At 40.4% G+C, this 18,449-nt stretch overlaps 1 protein-coding gene across 8 annotated transcripts in view; it reads right to left on the bottom strand.

Moving 5' to 3' along the window:
- LOC126481093 (uncharacterized) overlaps positions 1–18,449 on the bottom strand; it is an 801,677-nt gene that overhangs the window by 762,356 nt on the left and 20,872 nt on the right. Inside the window, exon 3 of one of the 8 annotated variants that reach the window (XM_050104605.1) lies at positions 5,108–6,073. The exons of the other annotated variants lie outside the window; for them this stretch is intronic. Within the exon in view, the coding sequence (XP_049960562.1) occupies positions 5,486–6,073 (588 nt within the window). The 3' untranslated portion in view covers positions 5,108–5,485. Of the gene's footprint in view, positions 1–5,107; positions 6,074–18,449 lie in introns of those variants that run through there. 8 annotated transcript variants of the gene reach the window in all.

The raw sequence follows: 18,449 nt of genomic DNA, 5'->3' as shown, positions 1-18,449 counted from the left end.
ACTTTAGAAGATGGTAGAATATTAGAAGAGACATTCCTTATCTCCTAATGTGAGGATTTGCCAGTTACTTCCTTTGGGTGTGACCCCATTGGAATTGGGGAAAGCTCACTGGCTCTGCCACCAGCAGAGTCGGAGGGTAGTGATGAAATAAAATACACATCATTAAAAAATAACTGGACTGGTCCTCCACGTTGGGGTTTGGGCACCAGGCTAACAACCCATCCCATAAAAAAGAACTTGTTATGAAACGTCAAGGAATGGCCTCAGAGGAAAACAGAAACAAGCAGATAGAAAACGGCTTACGAACAAGGACTTTCAATTTGGAATGTGGAACGTCAGGACTTCGGCAACATCTGGAACTCTCAATTTTCTGCCAGAAGAGCTCGACAGATGTGAAATGGATCTTATAGCATTGCACAAAATTAGATATCCACAGGTAGGTGCATTCTGTACTACAGTGGATTGGAAGATGGAAAGTTCCAGAAGGGAGTAAGTTTTATGGTCAGCAAAAGTTTAGCAACGGCAGTAACTATTTCCAACTGATTGATGATACAATAGCTGTCATAAGGCTAAAGGGTAGATTCACAACTATAACAATAGTTACACTACATGCTCTGACCAAGGAAGCAGAGGATGAAAAAGAGACGGTTTTTATGAAATTCTCGAAGAGGTAATTAGAAAGACACCAGGATATGATATGAAGCTCTTTGCGGGAGATGCCAATGCTAAAGTTGAAGGGGGATCATCTGGAAAGGAATATCTGTGACTGGAAGACTATGTGTCGGAAGTAATGATAATGGAGTGAGGCCACTAAGCCGTGCAAGTGCAGCCAACCTAAGGGTTACGAACACACACTTTCCTCGGAAGGATATTCACAAGGTAACATGGGTATCACCAGATGGAAGAACAAAAAAAAACCAAACAGACCATGTCCTGGTAGATCAAAGACATAAAAGCAGTGTAATGAATGTGAAAATCATAAGGGGGAGCCGAAGCAGGCAAAGACCATTATCTAGCCATAGCAGAGGTATACCAAAGAACAGCGATAGAAAAGCCAAGGGGGAGGAAGAGCATAAAAAGCCATAACATTGACATAGACAGATTGAAGGATAACCACAATGCACAGGAGTTTGACATTAAATGGCAAAACAAATTTGATGTTCTAACATTGGAAGATGACCTTGACAATGAAGACCACTGAGAAATGATAAAAGCAAATGTGGAAGAAGTGGCACTAGAAGTATGCAGAAAAAGAAGGAAGAAAAATCCATGGTTTTCATAAGAATGTGAGCAAACAGTGAAAGAAATAACAGCAGCAAAGAAAAAAATGCTTACAAGAGGATTCCGACAAAAGTAAAGAAGCGTATGAAAATGTTAATAGAGAAACTAAAAATCTTACCAGGAGGAAGAAGACATAACATGTGGATAATTTGATCAAAAGAGCATAGGAGGATAGAAGTGCAGGCAATACAAGAGATTTTTACGGATCAGTCAGATTTTTCAGAAAAAGATATACAGGATGGTCCACTGATCGTGACCAGGCCAAATATCTCACGAAATAAGTGTCAAACGAAAAAACTACAAAGAATGAAAGTTGTGTAGCTTGAAGAGGAAAACCAGATGGCACTATGGTTGGCCCGCTAGATGACCCTGCCATAGGTCAAACGGATATCAACTGCATTTTTTAAAATAGGAACCCCCATTTTTTATTACATATTCGTGTAGTACATAAAGAAATATGAATGTTTTAGTTGGACCACTTTTTTCGCTTTGTGATAGATGGCGCTGTAATAGTCACAAACATATAGCTCACAATTTTAGATGAACAGTTGCTAAGATGTAGGATTTTTAAATTAAAATACAGAACATAGGTATGTTTGAACATTTTATTTTGGTTGTTCCAATGTGACACATGTACCTTTGTGAACTTTTTTCTGAGAATGCATGCTGTTGCAGCGTGATTACCTGTAAATATCACATTAATGCAATAAATGCTCAAAATGATGTCCGTCAATCTCAATGCATTTGGCAATACGTGTAACGACATTCCTCTCAACAGCGAGTAGTTCGCACATGCATTGACAACGCGCTGACACATGTTTTCAGGTGTTGTCGGTGGATCATGATAGCAAATGTCATTCAACTTTCCCCACAGAAAAAAATCTGGGGACGTCAGATCCGGTGAACGTGTGGTGCTTCGATGACCAATCCACCTGTCATGAAATATGCTATTCAATACCGCTTCAACTGCATGCGAGCTATGTGCCGGACATCCATCATGTTGGAAGTACATTGCCATTCTGTCATGCAATGAAACCTCTTGTAGTAACATTGGTAGAACATTACATAGGAAATCAGCATACATTGTACCATTTAGATTGCCATTGATAAAATGGGGGCCAATTATCCTTCCTCCCATAATGCAGCACCATACATTAACCTGCCAAGTTCGCTGATGTTCCACTTGTCGCAGCCATCATGGATTTTCCGTTGCCCATTAGTGCATTTATGCTGGTTTACGTTACCGCTGTTGGTGAATGATGCTTCGTCGCTAAATAGAACGCGTGCAAAAAATCTGTCATCCTGTAATTTCTCTTGTGCCCAATGGCAGAACTGTAAACGACGTTCAAAGTCGTTGCCATGCAATTCCTGGTGCATAGAAATATGTTGCGGGTGCAATCGATGTTGATGTAGCATTCTCAACACCGACAGTTTTGAGATTCCCGATTCTCGCGCAATTTGTCTGCTACAGATGTGCGGATTAGCCGCGACAGCAGCTTAAACACCTACTTGGGCATCATCATTTGTTGCAGGTCATGGTTGACGTTTCACATGTGGCCGAACATTTCCTGTTTCCTCAAATAGCTTAACTATCTGGTGAACGGTCGGGACACTTCAATGATGTCATCCAGGATACCAAGTAGCATACATAGCACATGCCCGTTGGGCATTTTGATCACAATAACCACATATCAACACGATATCGACCTTTTCCGCAATCGGTAAACGGTCCATTTTGTCCGTTTGAGCTATGGCAGACCCATCTAATGGTCCAACCATAGCGCCATCTGGTTTCCCCCCTTCAAGCTAGAAGAGTTTCGTTCTTTGTAGTTTTTTCGTTTGATGCTGATTTCGTGAGATATTTGGCCGGTCACTATCAACGGACCATTCTGTATACCATGGATGTATGGCATTAAAGATAGAAGTGGCAATACAGTTATGGAAAGATCCGAAGGTATGGAAATCTGGAGGGAATGTTTTGAGGAGCTTCTAGATGTTGGAAGATAGAAGTGCAGAAATGGAGCAACAACATGATTATCAGAGTATACATTCCTTCGTGGAACTGCTGACAATGAAAGAAACAAAAGATTCAATCAAAATACCAAAAAACAACGAAGCTCCAGGGAGATATGGTATAAGACCTGCATTTTTTAAGAAACAAATAAACCAACTCCTTATGAACATCTGGAATGAAGAAAGAATGCCAGAGGAGTGGACAGAAGCAATAATAAAACCAATTCATAAAAAGGGTGACAAACAAGGCATCTCATTAATTATCACCACCAATGAAGTGTTCTCCAAGAACAAAAAAAAATAGAACCATATTTAAAAGATAATGAATAAGAAACAAGTAGGATTCTTCATAAATCTTTCAACTACTGGCCAGATAGTCATACTGAAAGAAGCCGTCTCCAAATATTGGGGGTATAACAAAACAATGGCAATACTATTTGTCGATTTTCAGAAAGCCTATGACAGTATATCCACAGATAAGTTGTGGGAGAAAATTCAGAGATTCGGAATACTGAAGAAATCTTGTGAAAGTGACACTGAAAGGCTCGAAAGGAGTAGTGAAAATGGATGGAGAATATTCCAAGGAATTTGACATAAGAAACAGGAGTCCAGCAAGGAGATGGAATGTCACCCCTCTTGTACAACATCTTTAAACAGTAAGTGCTGGACGCACCAAGTGAAGCAGAAGAGGGAACTAAAATAGGAACAAAAATAAATGTACTGGCCTTTGCAGATGATGTAGCACTAATTTCCAAAAATCCAGATGATTTTAAAATACCAGCAGAAAGACTCTTTCAAAAATCAAAGCAAGCTGCTTTAGAAGAAAATGATGAGAAAACAAAATTTGTGAGGGAGAAAGAAATTACAAAACAAAAAGATGGGAAACTATGCAGAACGATAACCACACGTCTGAAGAAGTACGAGAGTTTAAATATCTGGGGGAGTAGTAAACAACAGAAACAATCAGAAGCGAGAAATAGACGCGAGGATTAAAGCTGCATCCAGAGCATCATACTCACTCAAACTAGTGTCATCTAAAATTTTTTTCAAGAGGAACCAAAGTAAGAATATATAAAACCATAACAGACCAGTATTACTATATGGGGCAGAAATGTGGAGAATAGATAGATAAAAGTTTTTAAAAATAAAATCCTGTGAAAGATATTTGGACTAATCTATGAGGGAGGAGAATGGCGAAGAAGAAAGAACAGGGAGCTCAGGGAGCTATACGATGAACCAGATGTAGTTGCGGAAGCCAAGACAATAAGATAAGATGGGCCAGCCACATCTACAGAAGAGAGCAGAAATCTTTACTGGGAGAAGTCTCAGAGAATAAACCAGAAGGATGAAGACCTCCAGGCAGGCTGAAAATGAGATGGAGAGACCAGATTGCCAAAGATTTCCAGGTACTGAGAGCAAGGAAGGAAGATGCCAAAGACAGAATACTGTGGAAGAGGCTACTTGATGAGGCCAAAAACCAACTGTGGTTCGTGTGTCCAGGAGAGTAACAGTAAGTATTCTTTATCTCGAGGAACAATGATCAGCCAAAGCCCTGGCTGTGAACTGTATTAAGAGCATGAAATACTTAATATTCAAGTTTTCTTGTCAATATGATACACTGATCTTACTCAAACTTTATCAATAGACACATTGATAATGTTACCATCAATCTTTAGATGGTATAAATACCATGGAAAAGGAGATTGAGTATGGTAAGTTGCAATGCACATTTCAAAAAGCAATACAACATAAGAGGAACAAATTATTATTTCTTGCAATTAGCAACTACTTCGTAACAAATGAATAATACAAAAGATAGCAAACATACATTTAATAGAAGTAAAAAAATTACATTATCTGTCACAAGGTAAATACAGTTTGAAACATCATGTTCCTATCAGCAGTGATACATGTATTATATTAAAAATATGATTATCATTGCTCTTGAATAGTGACTGATGTACAATATATGACGATATAAAATTTCTCTTTGCATTCCACACTTCCTCTCAAAACAGGATAAAACATTCACACGATTTCATTACTATATAAAAAACACCAAGTAATGCTGAATGCAAAAAGGCACATTACATAGTTCATTAAAACATATTCAAATATTAACAGCATTTTAAAACTATAAAAAAACATAAAAAGATTAAAAACATAACAACTACATTGTGCACAGCTTTCATCAGAACGACAACTTTTGTATCTTACTGAAAAGCTTTGCATTATTGTCAGTCCATTCAATAAATTCTGAACCCTTTGTAACTATGCACTGCAAGAGACTCAATGTATCCCCTTCGGCATGGTGACAGTTTTCAGGTTTTTTCCCCAACAAAAACTCGTATACATCTCCCAATCTAAATCTTTTCAGTACTTTAGATTCAGTTTCATGTGTGTTTGTTTCATCAAACAAGCGTTTTCTAACCTTGCTACTTGTTTTTTCTGAAGTGCTTGGTTTGTTCTCATGAGGCTTGAGCTTAGGGGGATCATTTGCTTGTGCAATACCCTGGGTTGGTGTGTTTTCTAGTTCTCGTTGCTTATAGTCATATTTTGCATCATCATTAAATACGATACCAGCACTCTCTAAACATTTTGCCTCAACCTTCTCTACAACATCGCAGAGAATATTATCATATCCATCTGAAGCTGGGAGACTAACAGTCTGTTCATTTCTTGTTTCTATGCATGATACGCCACTGGTTATCGCTTTCTGTCCAAGGAGTTGCCGAAAGGCAATCAAGGAGTCCACATAGAATATGCCGTCTGCAAGTACCTGCAAATTTCATAAACAAATATCAATAAAAAAAAACACTGCAGTTAATAGAAACATAACTGTGCACTGAATTCTACTGCACACTAAAGTTAGACCAATGATTAAGAGTAATATGAAAAAAATTGTTAATCAAAAGATGAAATAAAATATTCAGCTGATTCGCTTTTACAATATGTGAGGAACAGAGTGAAGGAAAGATTATTTCTGTAAGAACCAACAGTAATTCTACTTGTGACACAGGAAAAAATTAACTGTACCTTATATGAAAGAGAAATTCAAAATATTATCTGAGAAAGACACACAAAATGATAAAACAAACCAAAATGATGACAAATCTTGTACAAAGAAACCTGGTTAGTGTGTTACATGACACTCACTGGAAACAAACAGATATAGCTTTGTCTGTGGGTTTCAGAAGGCAGAACAGTGTTTTGTTCTGCTGCATCCTAAGAGTCAGCCAGACCTTTGCAACCAGGCAAGTGATACGCAAACCACCCACCAATGCAATTCTGCACATGGGTGCTGGAACAGTGCTCTGTGTCACAGTGACGTACTTCCACAGCCAATTAAATAACCAACGGAAGCCCACCACCAGTCTTAAAACATCTGGCCAAAGGGAGTATAAATGCTACCAGCTTAGCCGGCTGCATCATTCCTTTGGTGTCATGCAGTCTCTGCACCAGTCATTGATCTAACGTGCAGCACAGCTACTCAAGCTTCATTGACCAATGGTGACAACTAGGCAAAGCTGCTAACCTACAGCCATCAGTTCTGGGCTACAAACTGAGTCTGTTGAGGTTAGACTGTGCACTGAGCACCATGGCCTGACACTCCATCCAGTCTCTAAAGGTCACTGGTTCGATATGGGGCCTGTGCAACATCACAAAGTGGTGACGGTTCTCTAATGCTTTAAGTCATTAACCCTCTTGCTGCTGTGGATGTTTATACACATTCTTTTCCGCCATTCCCCAGGTGATGTGGGTATGTATATGTGCACCACTTGGGTTTTCCTACAGTGCTATTCTCTGTATGCGTCCTGAGACAACAACCTCTCACTGCTACTGACAATTTGCTTCCGTATCTCGGTGAACAAAAACATCTGAAGTGTTTACCATACAACACTTGTGTCTCTTTGCGTGCTATCATTTGCATTAAACTTCATTTCAATATCTTGAATTGTTCATGAAATATGATGACTTTTATGATCACAAGATTTATGAGGGTTGTAACTTTAACAGTGGCAACTATTTATTTACAGTTTGTACAAAATAGATATGTGTTTCCAAGTTTTACTGACCTTCAAAGTAGTCACCAGCATTGTGCATAACCCGTTGCTAGTGATGTGGAAGTCGTAGGATACTCTTAGCAGTGCCATTTGTGTTGACAGTTTGAGCGCCGTCGTCTATTGGACGATGGATTTGTAGCAGTTCTGAAGTGAATGCCATGAAGTATTTCCTTCAGTTTAGAAATAGAGCAGAACCCACAAGGGCTTAAGTCAGGGGAGAGCAGTACGTGGTACAGCACTTAGCAGCCCCATCAGTCAAACAAATCAGTAACAGCTTGCACTCTACGTGCTTGAGCATTGTGCTGCAAAATGATGGTCAGGTCCTGCAGAAACTGTCATCTCTTCTGTCTCTAAGCTGGTTGTATGTTGTGTTCCTACTTCTGTCTCTATGCTTTTCAATACCGTCGTCGTGCAAGACAGACAATATATAAAACAATTGAAGACGTTGAAATGACAACATCTGCCGCCGACAAGAAAAAGAATACTATCAAATCTGTCGCTGCACATTCTTTGTTTGATGGACCCGCAGTTTTCTGTGGTTGCAGACTGAACTTCAGCATCGACATAAATGATTCCTTTACCCATGGCAACGGATGGTTAACAGTCGCTATTGTACGTGTAGGTACAGGCGTACCGAATGTATCCGGACTGGAAAGCTTCGTCGATCTCTGAGCGCTTGACCTTTGACCCCGCCGATATGGTGGTGCTACGCAATCTTGGCAGCGCGCCAGCCGCGGACTTGACGCTCCAAGGAGACGGGTGCACTCTAGAGCTACTAGTGCGCCCGTACGGGATAACGCGCGGCTGGCACTGTGAAATTCTAAGTCCCTTATCTGCTGACGCGCTATCGCGCGTCTATAAAAGCGAGCGCTGCCCGCGCAGCGGATCATTCGCGCTGCTGCTGCTGCACAGGCAACTGCATTGAACGCTGCCAAGATGCCTTACAGAAGATACCGTCGTTGTGCAAGACAGACAATATATAAAACAATTGAAGACGTTGAAATGACAACAACTTCTGTCTCTATGCTTTTCATTTTTGGAACACAACATACAACCAGCTTAGAGACAGAAGAGATGACAGTTTCTGCAGGACCTGACCATCATTTTGCAGGACAATGCTCAAGCACGTAGAGCGCAAGCTGTTACTGATTTGTTTGACTGATGGGGCTGCTAAGTGCTGTACCACCTACTGCTCTCCCCTGACTTAAGCCCTCGTGCGTTCTGCTTTATTTCTAAACTGAAGGAAACACTTCACAGCATTCGCTTCAGAACTGCTACAAATTCATCTGGCAATAGACTGCGCCACTCGAACTGTCAACACAACTGGCACTGCTAAGAGTATACTACAACTGCCACATCACTGGCAACACAATGTTGGTGACTAGTTTGAAGGCAGTAAAACTTTTAAACATGTATCTATTTGGTATGAGCTGTAGATAAATAGTTGCCTCTATTAAAGTTCCAACCCTCGTACATTGCCCAAGGACAGAAATGGGGGCGCCATGATTTACAATCTTTCGCATATAAATAACAATAACTCGAGAATGAAACGACTTATCATTCAGCTCTCAATTTTAAAACAAATTTCAGTATCTTATCTGCATTCAGTTCACTGCAAGGAAGGAGTTAAAATCAATTGTGTGTAAAGTTTACACAATATGTTTTCACCTCTGCAAACACTTTAAAATTTTGTACAATACTTTACCTAATTTGATGCAGTACGGTAACTAGGACGTATAATGAAAAGAAACCCAGTTCTTTATTGAGAAAGGTATAAAATCAAGATGTGCAAAAATCAAATTCTCTCAAATAATAGCTGTCTTAAAATTGGATGATAAACATTTCATATTGCGTGAGCACAGGCACCTGCGTTTGGTGAGGGAGGGGGGGAAGCACATAGTGTAGGTAACATGTTTGTAGCAGCAAAAAGTTTAAGATGACAAGGCGACTTACATCAGGAAGGTTATTGCCTGCCACTAGCCACTGCTGCATCAGCATACTGTTGACTAATAGCCATGACTGACCGTGGGCCTCTACCAGTTAAGTACTTTATGGAAACCAAGATGTAATGAAGAATGTTCAGGTTGTGTAAGTATTGTTTACTCAGTTCTCGCAATGGTACTGCAGGACCCATACCCCCGCTGCTGGCACATACAACTCTGCAGCCAGAACTGGATAGTCCATAACACTTCACTTCATAGTTTTCATAAACTTGATTCTACACTTATATTTATGCACACACCAATTTATCCTTCTTCCTGTCTACTTTAATGACAAGCTTCATATCAAAAGTTGTGCCACCAGACTATCATTCGCAAAGTCATTTGATTTGCACATTCAAAATGTTTGGGAAGCATATCTGTTTATTGCAACAAGCCAGGTTTTGTTGGCTACAGAAAAACAAAAGCAGTTTTCTATACAACTATTTCACACTTCGTCTTGTGATGACTTTTTTTTTTTTTTTTTTTTTTTTGTTTTTTTTTTAAAGCAACTTGCACAGTTTCAAACAACATCAACTCATTTAAGTCACACAAGCTTAAAGCAGAATTCTTCTCTGTCAGACCAACTGCCATTGAATTCATTCCTGATGTTCATAATGCTTCACCAGTGGCTGAATATTTTAATCCTTTCACAGCCTCTTAATGAATTAAATCATAGAAGACTTTACCCTCTGACCCTTGGGAGATGAACTGTCACTGTGTTATCTGCATTGGTCGTGCAGTATTTTACTCCTTACGCAACCTTTCATGTTAGTTTGTGGCACTCTGTCATCAGCATATTTAAGTAAGTTCTATACCAGAGAATTCTATTCCACCTGTACTGAATTTGGAACATTAATTTGAATATGAAGAGACAGGAATTCAAATCAAGAATAAAAGGGACACTTACGCAAACTTGACTTGGTTACAAGGCTGTTTTCTGAAAACCGGACAGTGAAAACATTAGTTCTGGTGTAGCCACAACATAGAAGCAATAGACGGGATTTAGCAATGCCCAAATTAAAATAGTGCAGTATATTTTGGATCAGAGAGGTGTTTGTGTGTGTTTTTAGGGGGCACTGAACGACGATGTTATCGGCAAAAAACAAACATGCCCTGAAGGCCCAACGGTATTGATCGACTGTTGTGTCATCCTCATCCCTTAGGCATCACAGGATGCCGGTACGGAGGGGCATGTGGTCAGCACACCGCTCGCCTTGCCGTTGTCAGTTTTCATGACCAATGTGACCACTTCTCAATACAGTAGCTTCAACTGGCCTCACAAGAAGGGCTGAGTGCACCCTGCTTGCCAACAGCACTCAGCAGCAGACCTGGATCGTGACTCCACCCAAGACTGGCACCGCTTAACTTCGTAATCTGATGTGAACCGGTGTTATCACAGAGGCAAGGCTGCTGGCATTGTGTTATCAGCTCCTTTGCAAAATTAGTAGACACAAACATCGTTGGAATATGAAAATGCGAGAAAATAAATAAAAAGCAACCCTAGATAAAAGCACACTCACTCTCATCCAATCTCACTCATGATCACCTGCACAATCACACAAGCTGAAATTGTGGAAGACAGTGTTAAAATTGTTCCCATGTTCTAAAATTGTTAAGTAGAACTAAGTAAGACAAGAGAAAACTATAATAGGTTCAAAAGAATATGTAGCTGGCTGATCGCTTATACCAAAAAATTGTGAGACAGGCACCATGATGACACATTAAAAATGAAGCCCTAAAATTTTTGGGAACAAGCCTGACAATTCACAAAATTTTAAAAGTCTTACCACATTTGGCTGATTGTCAATTAAAATAGAGGGCAAATTTGTTAGCAAATGCCCTTCAACCCTTTGGTGCAAAATTAAAATGCAGCCTTGTAAAATGTGGCGCACTGGGATCTGTACGCCACAAGCACCACACATTGGAGGGTCAGAGCAAGAAGCCACGCTTCTCAGGGCTGTGGCCTATGCAGGAACAAGGAAGGAAGACCTCATCACATCTGTATGACTGGAAAGAGAGATGCCACAGCCATGTTGTAGACTACTAGACCGCTCCTTTTCTGATTGACACATGACTACTTGAAAAGTGAGGTGATAGCATGCAGGGGGATGACACACTGAACTCACTAAGAGTCACAACACACCTCCTTGGCTGCCACATCTGCCCTTTCATTCCCCACAATACCCATGTGCCCTGGCATCCAGAAGAAAGACATCTGCTTCTCCAGCCTTTTTAGTTGAAGGAGGGTGTCCTGGAAACTCTCTACTACTTTACCTGCTGGGTACTAGCATTGCAAAAAGTGAAGGGCACTCAGGGAATCTGGACAGACAAGGACTTCTGTACTTTAAACATCTCTATGCCCCAGTGCCCACAAGATCACGTATAATTACATCGAATATAGTAAACTCTTGAGGCACTTATATCTTGAGGACACGATCAGGGAAACAACAGAGCAATGAACAGTCCCCCCTCTCTTTAGAGCCATCCATAAACACAGCTAGAGTTGGAGGTGGTCCATTAAAATGGGCGTTGTTTTTAGGTTAGACAGTCTCAGGAAAGATAAAAAAAGGGCTCCAGTCTCAAAGAGTACAGGGCAAAGAAACGACAAGAATTGACCAAGCAGCAGTCGGTACTGTAATTGTAAATTGTCATAGCTGTGTTGGAAAAGTACCAGAGCTTCAAGCGCTGATAGAAAGAACTGAAGCTGAAATCCTTATAGGAACAGAAAGCTGGCTAAAGCCGGAGATAAATTCTGCTGAATTTTTTACAGAGGCGCAAACTGTGTACAAAAAGGATAGATTAAATAAAGTAGGTGGTAGTGTGTTTGTGTCTGCTGGTAGTAGTTTATCTTGTAGTGAAGTTGAAATAGATAGTTCCTGTGAATTACTATGGATAGAGGTTATACTCAACAGCACTACCAAAATAATAATTTGCTCCTGTGTGGGATCCTTACCAGGTAGGATTGACGAAGGACATCGAAGAAGGGCAGCCCGTTTTGTGTTATCAGGCAATAGATGTGACAGTGTCACTGATATGATACGTAAGTTGGGGTGGCAGTTACCGAAACAAAGGCGGTTTTCTTTGCGGCAAGATCTATTTACGAAATTTCAATGACCAACTTTCTCTTTCGAATGCGAAAATATTTTGTTGACACCCACCTACGTAGGGAGAATAATAAAATAAGAGAAATCAGAGCTTGAACGGAAAGATTTAGATGTTCTTTTTTCCCATGCGCCATTCGAGAGTGTAATGGTAGAGAAGTAGTATGAAAATGGTTCGATGAACCCTCTGCCAGGCACTTGACAGTGAAGTGCAGAATAACGATGTAGATGTGTCATAAAATAATGTATTAAAAACATATGCAGTACTGCAACCTCTCCTATACTGCACTAAATCTAAAATTACTCTGGGACTCTGCAGTATCCAGGTTAGCTGGCGATTAAAACCCTGAATTTAGGGTTATACTAGCTGAACACCAAGTCACTCCAGCACACGCAGATCCCAAAGAGCTATGTTGCTCATGGATAATTGGGGAAAGAGATATTTCAGAGGCAGATGAGCAACAGCATGGTATGCAGGTGATTTTGGAGCACTGAGGAACTTATCGTATTTACTCGAATCTAACCCGCACTTTTTTTCCGGTTTTTGTAATCCAAAAAACCGCCTGCGGCTTAGAATCGAGTGCAAAGCAAGCGGAATTTCTGAAAAATGTTGCCGGGTGCCGCCACAACTAACTTCTACCGTCGAATGTATGTAGCGCTACACAGGCATGCTTTGTAAGCACAAAGATAAATACTGGCACCAAATCCTCTGCGTCAGTATTTAAATTTAAAAAAAAGGTGGAAGTCGAGCTTTTTTCTCCACCCCGAGTTTCGACCACTGTATTTTCATACATTATCCAACGAAGTAAATACAAATTCCGTATTGTTCATCTTCGAATGTAGCAGCATTTCAATGTACTATGAAAATCCGACTGGCAAGACTGTTCGGGATCTCCACTTGCCAATATGGCCAACTCCACTTGCCAATATGGCCAACTCCACTTGCCAATATGGCCAACTCCACTTGCCAATATGGCCAACTCCACTTGCCAATATGGCCAACTCCACTTGCCAATATGGCCAACTCCACTTGCCAATATGGCCAACTCCACTTGCCAATATGGCCAACTCCACTTGCCAATATGGCCAACTCCACTTGCCAATATGGCCAACTCCACTTGCCAATATGGCCAACTCCACTTGCCAATATGGCCAACTCCACTTGCCAATATGGCCAACTCCACTTGCCAATATGGCCAACTCCACTTGCCAATATGGCCAACTCCACTTGCCAATATGGCCAACTCCACTTGCCAATATGGCCAACTCCACTTGCCAATATGGCCAACTCCACTTGCCAATATGGCCAACTCTTCGTTCTGAAATTTTTCTACCTGTGAGAAGAGATGGTTGCTAATAGGAACTTTAATGAATTGTGAATCACATGCAGTATTCTCTTCACCATAAGAATAATACGAATATAAACATTTTGCCATGTATTGTTTTGTGTTTGCTGCTGTCTCATTTAAATCCTGTCTGCCTAATAAACTACGAAACTAGAGTGAGACAACAGCAAACGTGGAAGAATATACGTATCATCTCATGTTTATATTCGTATTATTCTTATGCCTAATAGTGATACAGTCAGAAATGAGGCACAGCAACTGACTAGACTTTTAAATCTAAGATGACTAATTTCTGTGCAGAATGTAATGTACTAAAGACGCGTCCGCAAAGATTTTCAAACAGAGAAAATTTTTCGCTACACTCTCATTCAGAACATCTATCATATGCTGTCTATTATTTAGTGCTTGTTGATCATTATCAAAGAAAGCAGCAGTGTAAGTAACGACAAATAGCAGTCTCTTGCCATTGTTTCGCTAATGAGACGGTTCCTCTCTCTTTTTTTTTTTTTTAATTGTAAGCGGCGGTAGCGCGCACAAAAGCAAGCCATTCCGCGAGCAGCGACAGGCCGTAAACACGCACTATCAGAATGCGACAAACAATGCATGACACAGTACAGTAATGAATTTTCAGATTAGAGTGACGTAAACACCTATAACAAAGAAAATGGCGCTTATCAGATCAAAGAAAAATAAGCAATCAATTCAAACCATACGAAGCACATGAAAAAGGAAGGGTACCCGTATAAATACGGACGGAGCGCCTGACGCATAGCAATGGTTACCTGGTAAAGCTTACCTGCTAAGCTTACTGTAGCTGTATTGTCATTAATTTGACCTAAATTGTGTCTCATATTACAATGGACCAACTTTGTTTCGATTTGGAGATGCGGCCTAAAATTTTCTCTCCCCTTGAATTTCGGGTCTCGAATTTCAGGTGTGGCTTAGATTCGGGAAAATTGTTTTTCCTTTATTTCAGTTCTCATTTTTCAGGTGTGGCTTAGATTCGAGTGAATACGGTACATGCCTGATGCACCATTAGGAGCAGCCACTCGATGGTGAGTGGTGGTTGCCCAGCCTTAGCAAAGACTGGGTATGGGGCTGGTCCTACAAGCACCCATGGCCAGCATAATCCCCTCATGGTCAATACCGTCAATGAACTTCTGAGATGAAGGCCTCACTGATCCACACACTGTGCTTGCACAGTCTAGCTGTGATCACATGAAAGCCCTGTAAAACTGGAGCAGATATGCCTTGTCTACTCCCAAAGACCTATTGCAAGGCACTTTAAGGTATTCAGTGCCTTGTGGGTTCTGGCTTTCATGTGTCTCAGGTGTCGTAAACCCCACAGTTTAGAGTCAAAATAAGGTGCAGAAATTTCATCGATCCTTTAAAACGTAGAATGGTGTAAGTTGCAACTGATGAGTTACTGTTACAACACTGGGGAGGAACAGAAAACTGCAGAATTGTCCACAAACAAGGAGCTCTGTGCAGGGCTTAGCCTAGATGCTATACTGATTAGGTCTACGACAAAAAGGGGTAACTCTTGAAATACTGCCCTGACAAATACCTGCTCAAAACGATTTGGCAGTACGTCACCAACTTGGGACCTAAAACAGTGCTTTTATAGGAAGAACTGTATGAATATGGAGATGCAGCCACGAAAGTGCTATTGGTGCAGCTGCCCTAGAATACTGTGTCTTCAAGTAGTGTCTTACACCTTACTGGTGTCAAAGAATGTACCATTATAGCAATGGTTATGTCTGAAAGCCTGTTGAATACCTGCCTCTCGCAAGGTCAAGTTGTCAACAGTGGATCAAAATCTCCAGAGTCCACACCGACAGGAGTTGCCTGGTCTCTAGCAATCGGACTAGACAATAGTTAACCATTTGCAGCAACGTCTTTTCTACACAGCTTGTTAAGGTGATACTCCAGTAGCTACTAGGACACGTTTGGTCCTTTCCTGGTTTGAGGAGAGGTATCAAAATTTCCTCTCTCCATGAACTGGGAAAGTGGGTGTCTGTCATATCAAATTAAAACATTACAGGAGGATTTATTTTGAGGCTTCTTCCAAATGCCTAAGCATACTGTACTAGATTTGGTCATGACTGACTGCAGAATCACAAGCCTCAGTGCCAAATCCAGGGCAGTTGCAAAACTCAAAATTTTTGGATTTGAAGCCCAACTGCCTTTCTCTACAGTGGCACTGTAGCAGTGGAACTCCGGACCCTGGGTGGCACTGGCAGTAGTTGCTGTAAAATGCTCTGTCATTGTCTGGATGATGTCTCTGGCCATTTTTAGGCGACATCCCTGTTTCAGCACTGGTGTTATTGGTAAATTACTGTGTTTACTGTAAATATTAATTGCTTCCTGTACTTTTGTAGAACAATTGGAATGGTTGATGGAGTCCAAGAATGGTTGCCATTAGCTTTTCTTGCTCTCTTTAAAGACATTTTGAGTCTTGGCTCTTGTGACGCGGCAGACTGTAAGGTTGTCTGCAGTTGGGTGGCAGTTAAACCATTGTAGAGCTACATGCACGACCCGGACTGCTGAGTGGTCTGCCAAGGTACAGGTTGCCTCCTAAGACAGGGTGTATATGTGGACAAAGAAAAAAATTCCGGACTTCTCAGATAAAAAACACACTTCTTCCATGTTAAGTGACAGTATACTTTTCCATGGAACTGTAAAACTTATCAATCCTTTGAATGGTTAACATTTTAATACATCATCATCATAGAACTTACCGCCGCCACTTAAGAAAACGAGGTCTTTGAAAGATCTTTGATGATGTGCAGGAACATGTATGCTGCATATTTTCATATAACGATACACTGCATATTTTTTGTAATTACGTAAGTGTAAATTCGAATTCCTCCAAACACAGTACTTTAGTTTCCAAAGCATTGAAATCAAGACTGTGAGGCCCTTTTGTAAGCCAATTATAGCTCATGTTGTGTGATCTTGCCTGCTGCTATTCAGAGTATAAGACGTGTGATGTAGTCATCCAACAGCAACTTCACTGTTAGGTAGCACAAACACACAAATAGGAAAAGTTAATGGTTTAAATTATTATACATAATGTAGCTACAAGAAAAGCTAAGCTTTCACGTTTAATATTGGTCTTTTCCTTGTGTGTGTTACACTAAGATGCATCACACAAATGCACCAGTAAAATTTAAAACAATGATAAACGTCTGGTCTTCTGGACTCTAAATTCTTGTAAGTGGCCGAACCTCAAAATGTTACGATGTAAACAAGAGTCAAATGCTCGATGATTTAAGAAATTAATTGTACATTCTTACATGTCACTTAATTGATCTTGCACAAAAGGAAATTTATTTTGAAAGTAAAGCTTTTCAAACCAATATTTGCAGTATTTTCTCCAGATCTGTCAGTGTTTCAGCACTTGCCAGAAAGTATGTATAAAGCATTGTTTACGAGACTTTGCCTTTGGAGATGCTGAGAGCTCTCCAACGTTGGCAACTGCGGCTTTTTCTGATGTTCTCAGGGGGGCTATGGGCTCTGAAATAACTGCAACTTTACAACTGCACAGACAAATGCAGGTGTCACTAGCAACCTCTGTTTGTGTAGAGGCATTGGCTGTCACAAGAGGTTTTTTTTAAGCGCTGAAGGAAAGATGTAGTGAAGGTGGGAGGCTAAATGCCTCTATAGATTTTTTTTTGGCCTCACTATATGGGAAACACCTTGTTGTTTTTAGCCCCTGTCTCTTCATTCTTCAAGATAGGCACTGCTGTCCTACTCCAGATAGGATGATCTCCCTCGCAATTTACATACTTCAGAGGAGATGAACAACTGACTCTCATGCGTAGCCTTAACACACTTGCCAAAAGTGGCTTCCCCTTACACCCAAGAGTAGTGAGTCCAAAGTGCTTGCATTAAAACAGTGTACTGGGTTGGGGACATAAGGCTGCATGTTTAAGTGAAGGAAACCTGCCTTGACACACTCTGGAAGTTTTGTGCTGTTGAGAGTAACTTTAAATAAGTGATTTGACCATATCAGCATCCACCCTTTTCCATTATATTTTGTATGTCAACAGTGCCTTCTTGGATCCACTCAGCCTTCAGCTTTCAGTTCCTCTTTGGAAATAGCTATCAGGTCTCTGAGCAACAACACATCTGCTGTAGCTGAAGATTATGTGTAGCTTCATTTCGATTGCAGATTCCTTTATGCATTTAACTTTCTGCAGGTTCTTTACTTGTTGAGAATTAAAAGTTCTAATGAACAATGTACAACTGAGGAATCACTTGATTTTAAAATTCCAGCAATGCCCTCTAAACACTTCTGAATGTAGAAAAGTGAAACTTTCTCGAAGTTGCCTTCTTTTGTTTCAACTATTAAAAGCACATTCTAACCAGCAGCATGCATTCTGTTACAATAAACTGAAGAACTTGGGATAATAGCATTTCAACTCACAAAAAGGACATTCCTACTGCTAAATACTTAACTAAAATCTCACCTGAACAATTTAGCTGCTTCTTAATACACGCTAAGGAATTAGACACTTCTTTCTGTTAACACTTTTGATGTCAAACACGACATAATTATAATGCCATTTGTCTATTATCACGTAAGAAGTGCTACTTCTATAAGCAAAATTTGATAATTTAAGAGATTTTGTGGTGGAAAGAGATTTTATGTCATAT

Source organism: Schistocerca serialis, chromosome 5 (genome assembly GCF_023864345.2).
Source record: "Schistocerca serialis cubense isolate TAMUIC-IGC-003099 chromosome 5, iqSchSeri2.2, whole genome shotgun sequence".
Taxonomy (NCBI): domain Eukaryota; kingdom Metazoa; phylum Arthropoda; class Insecta; order Orthoptera; family Acrididae; genus Schistocerca; species Schistocerca serialis.
This window is presented reverse-complemented; position numbering and strand designations above follow the sequence as displayed.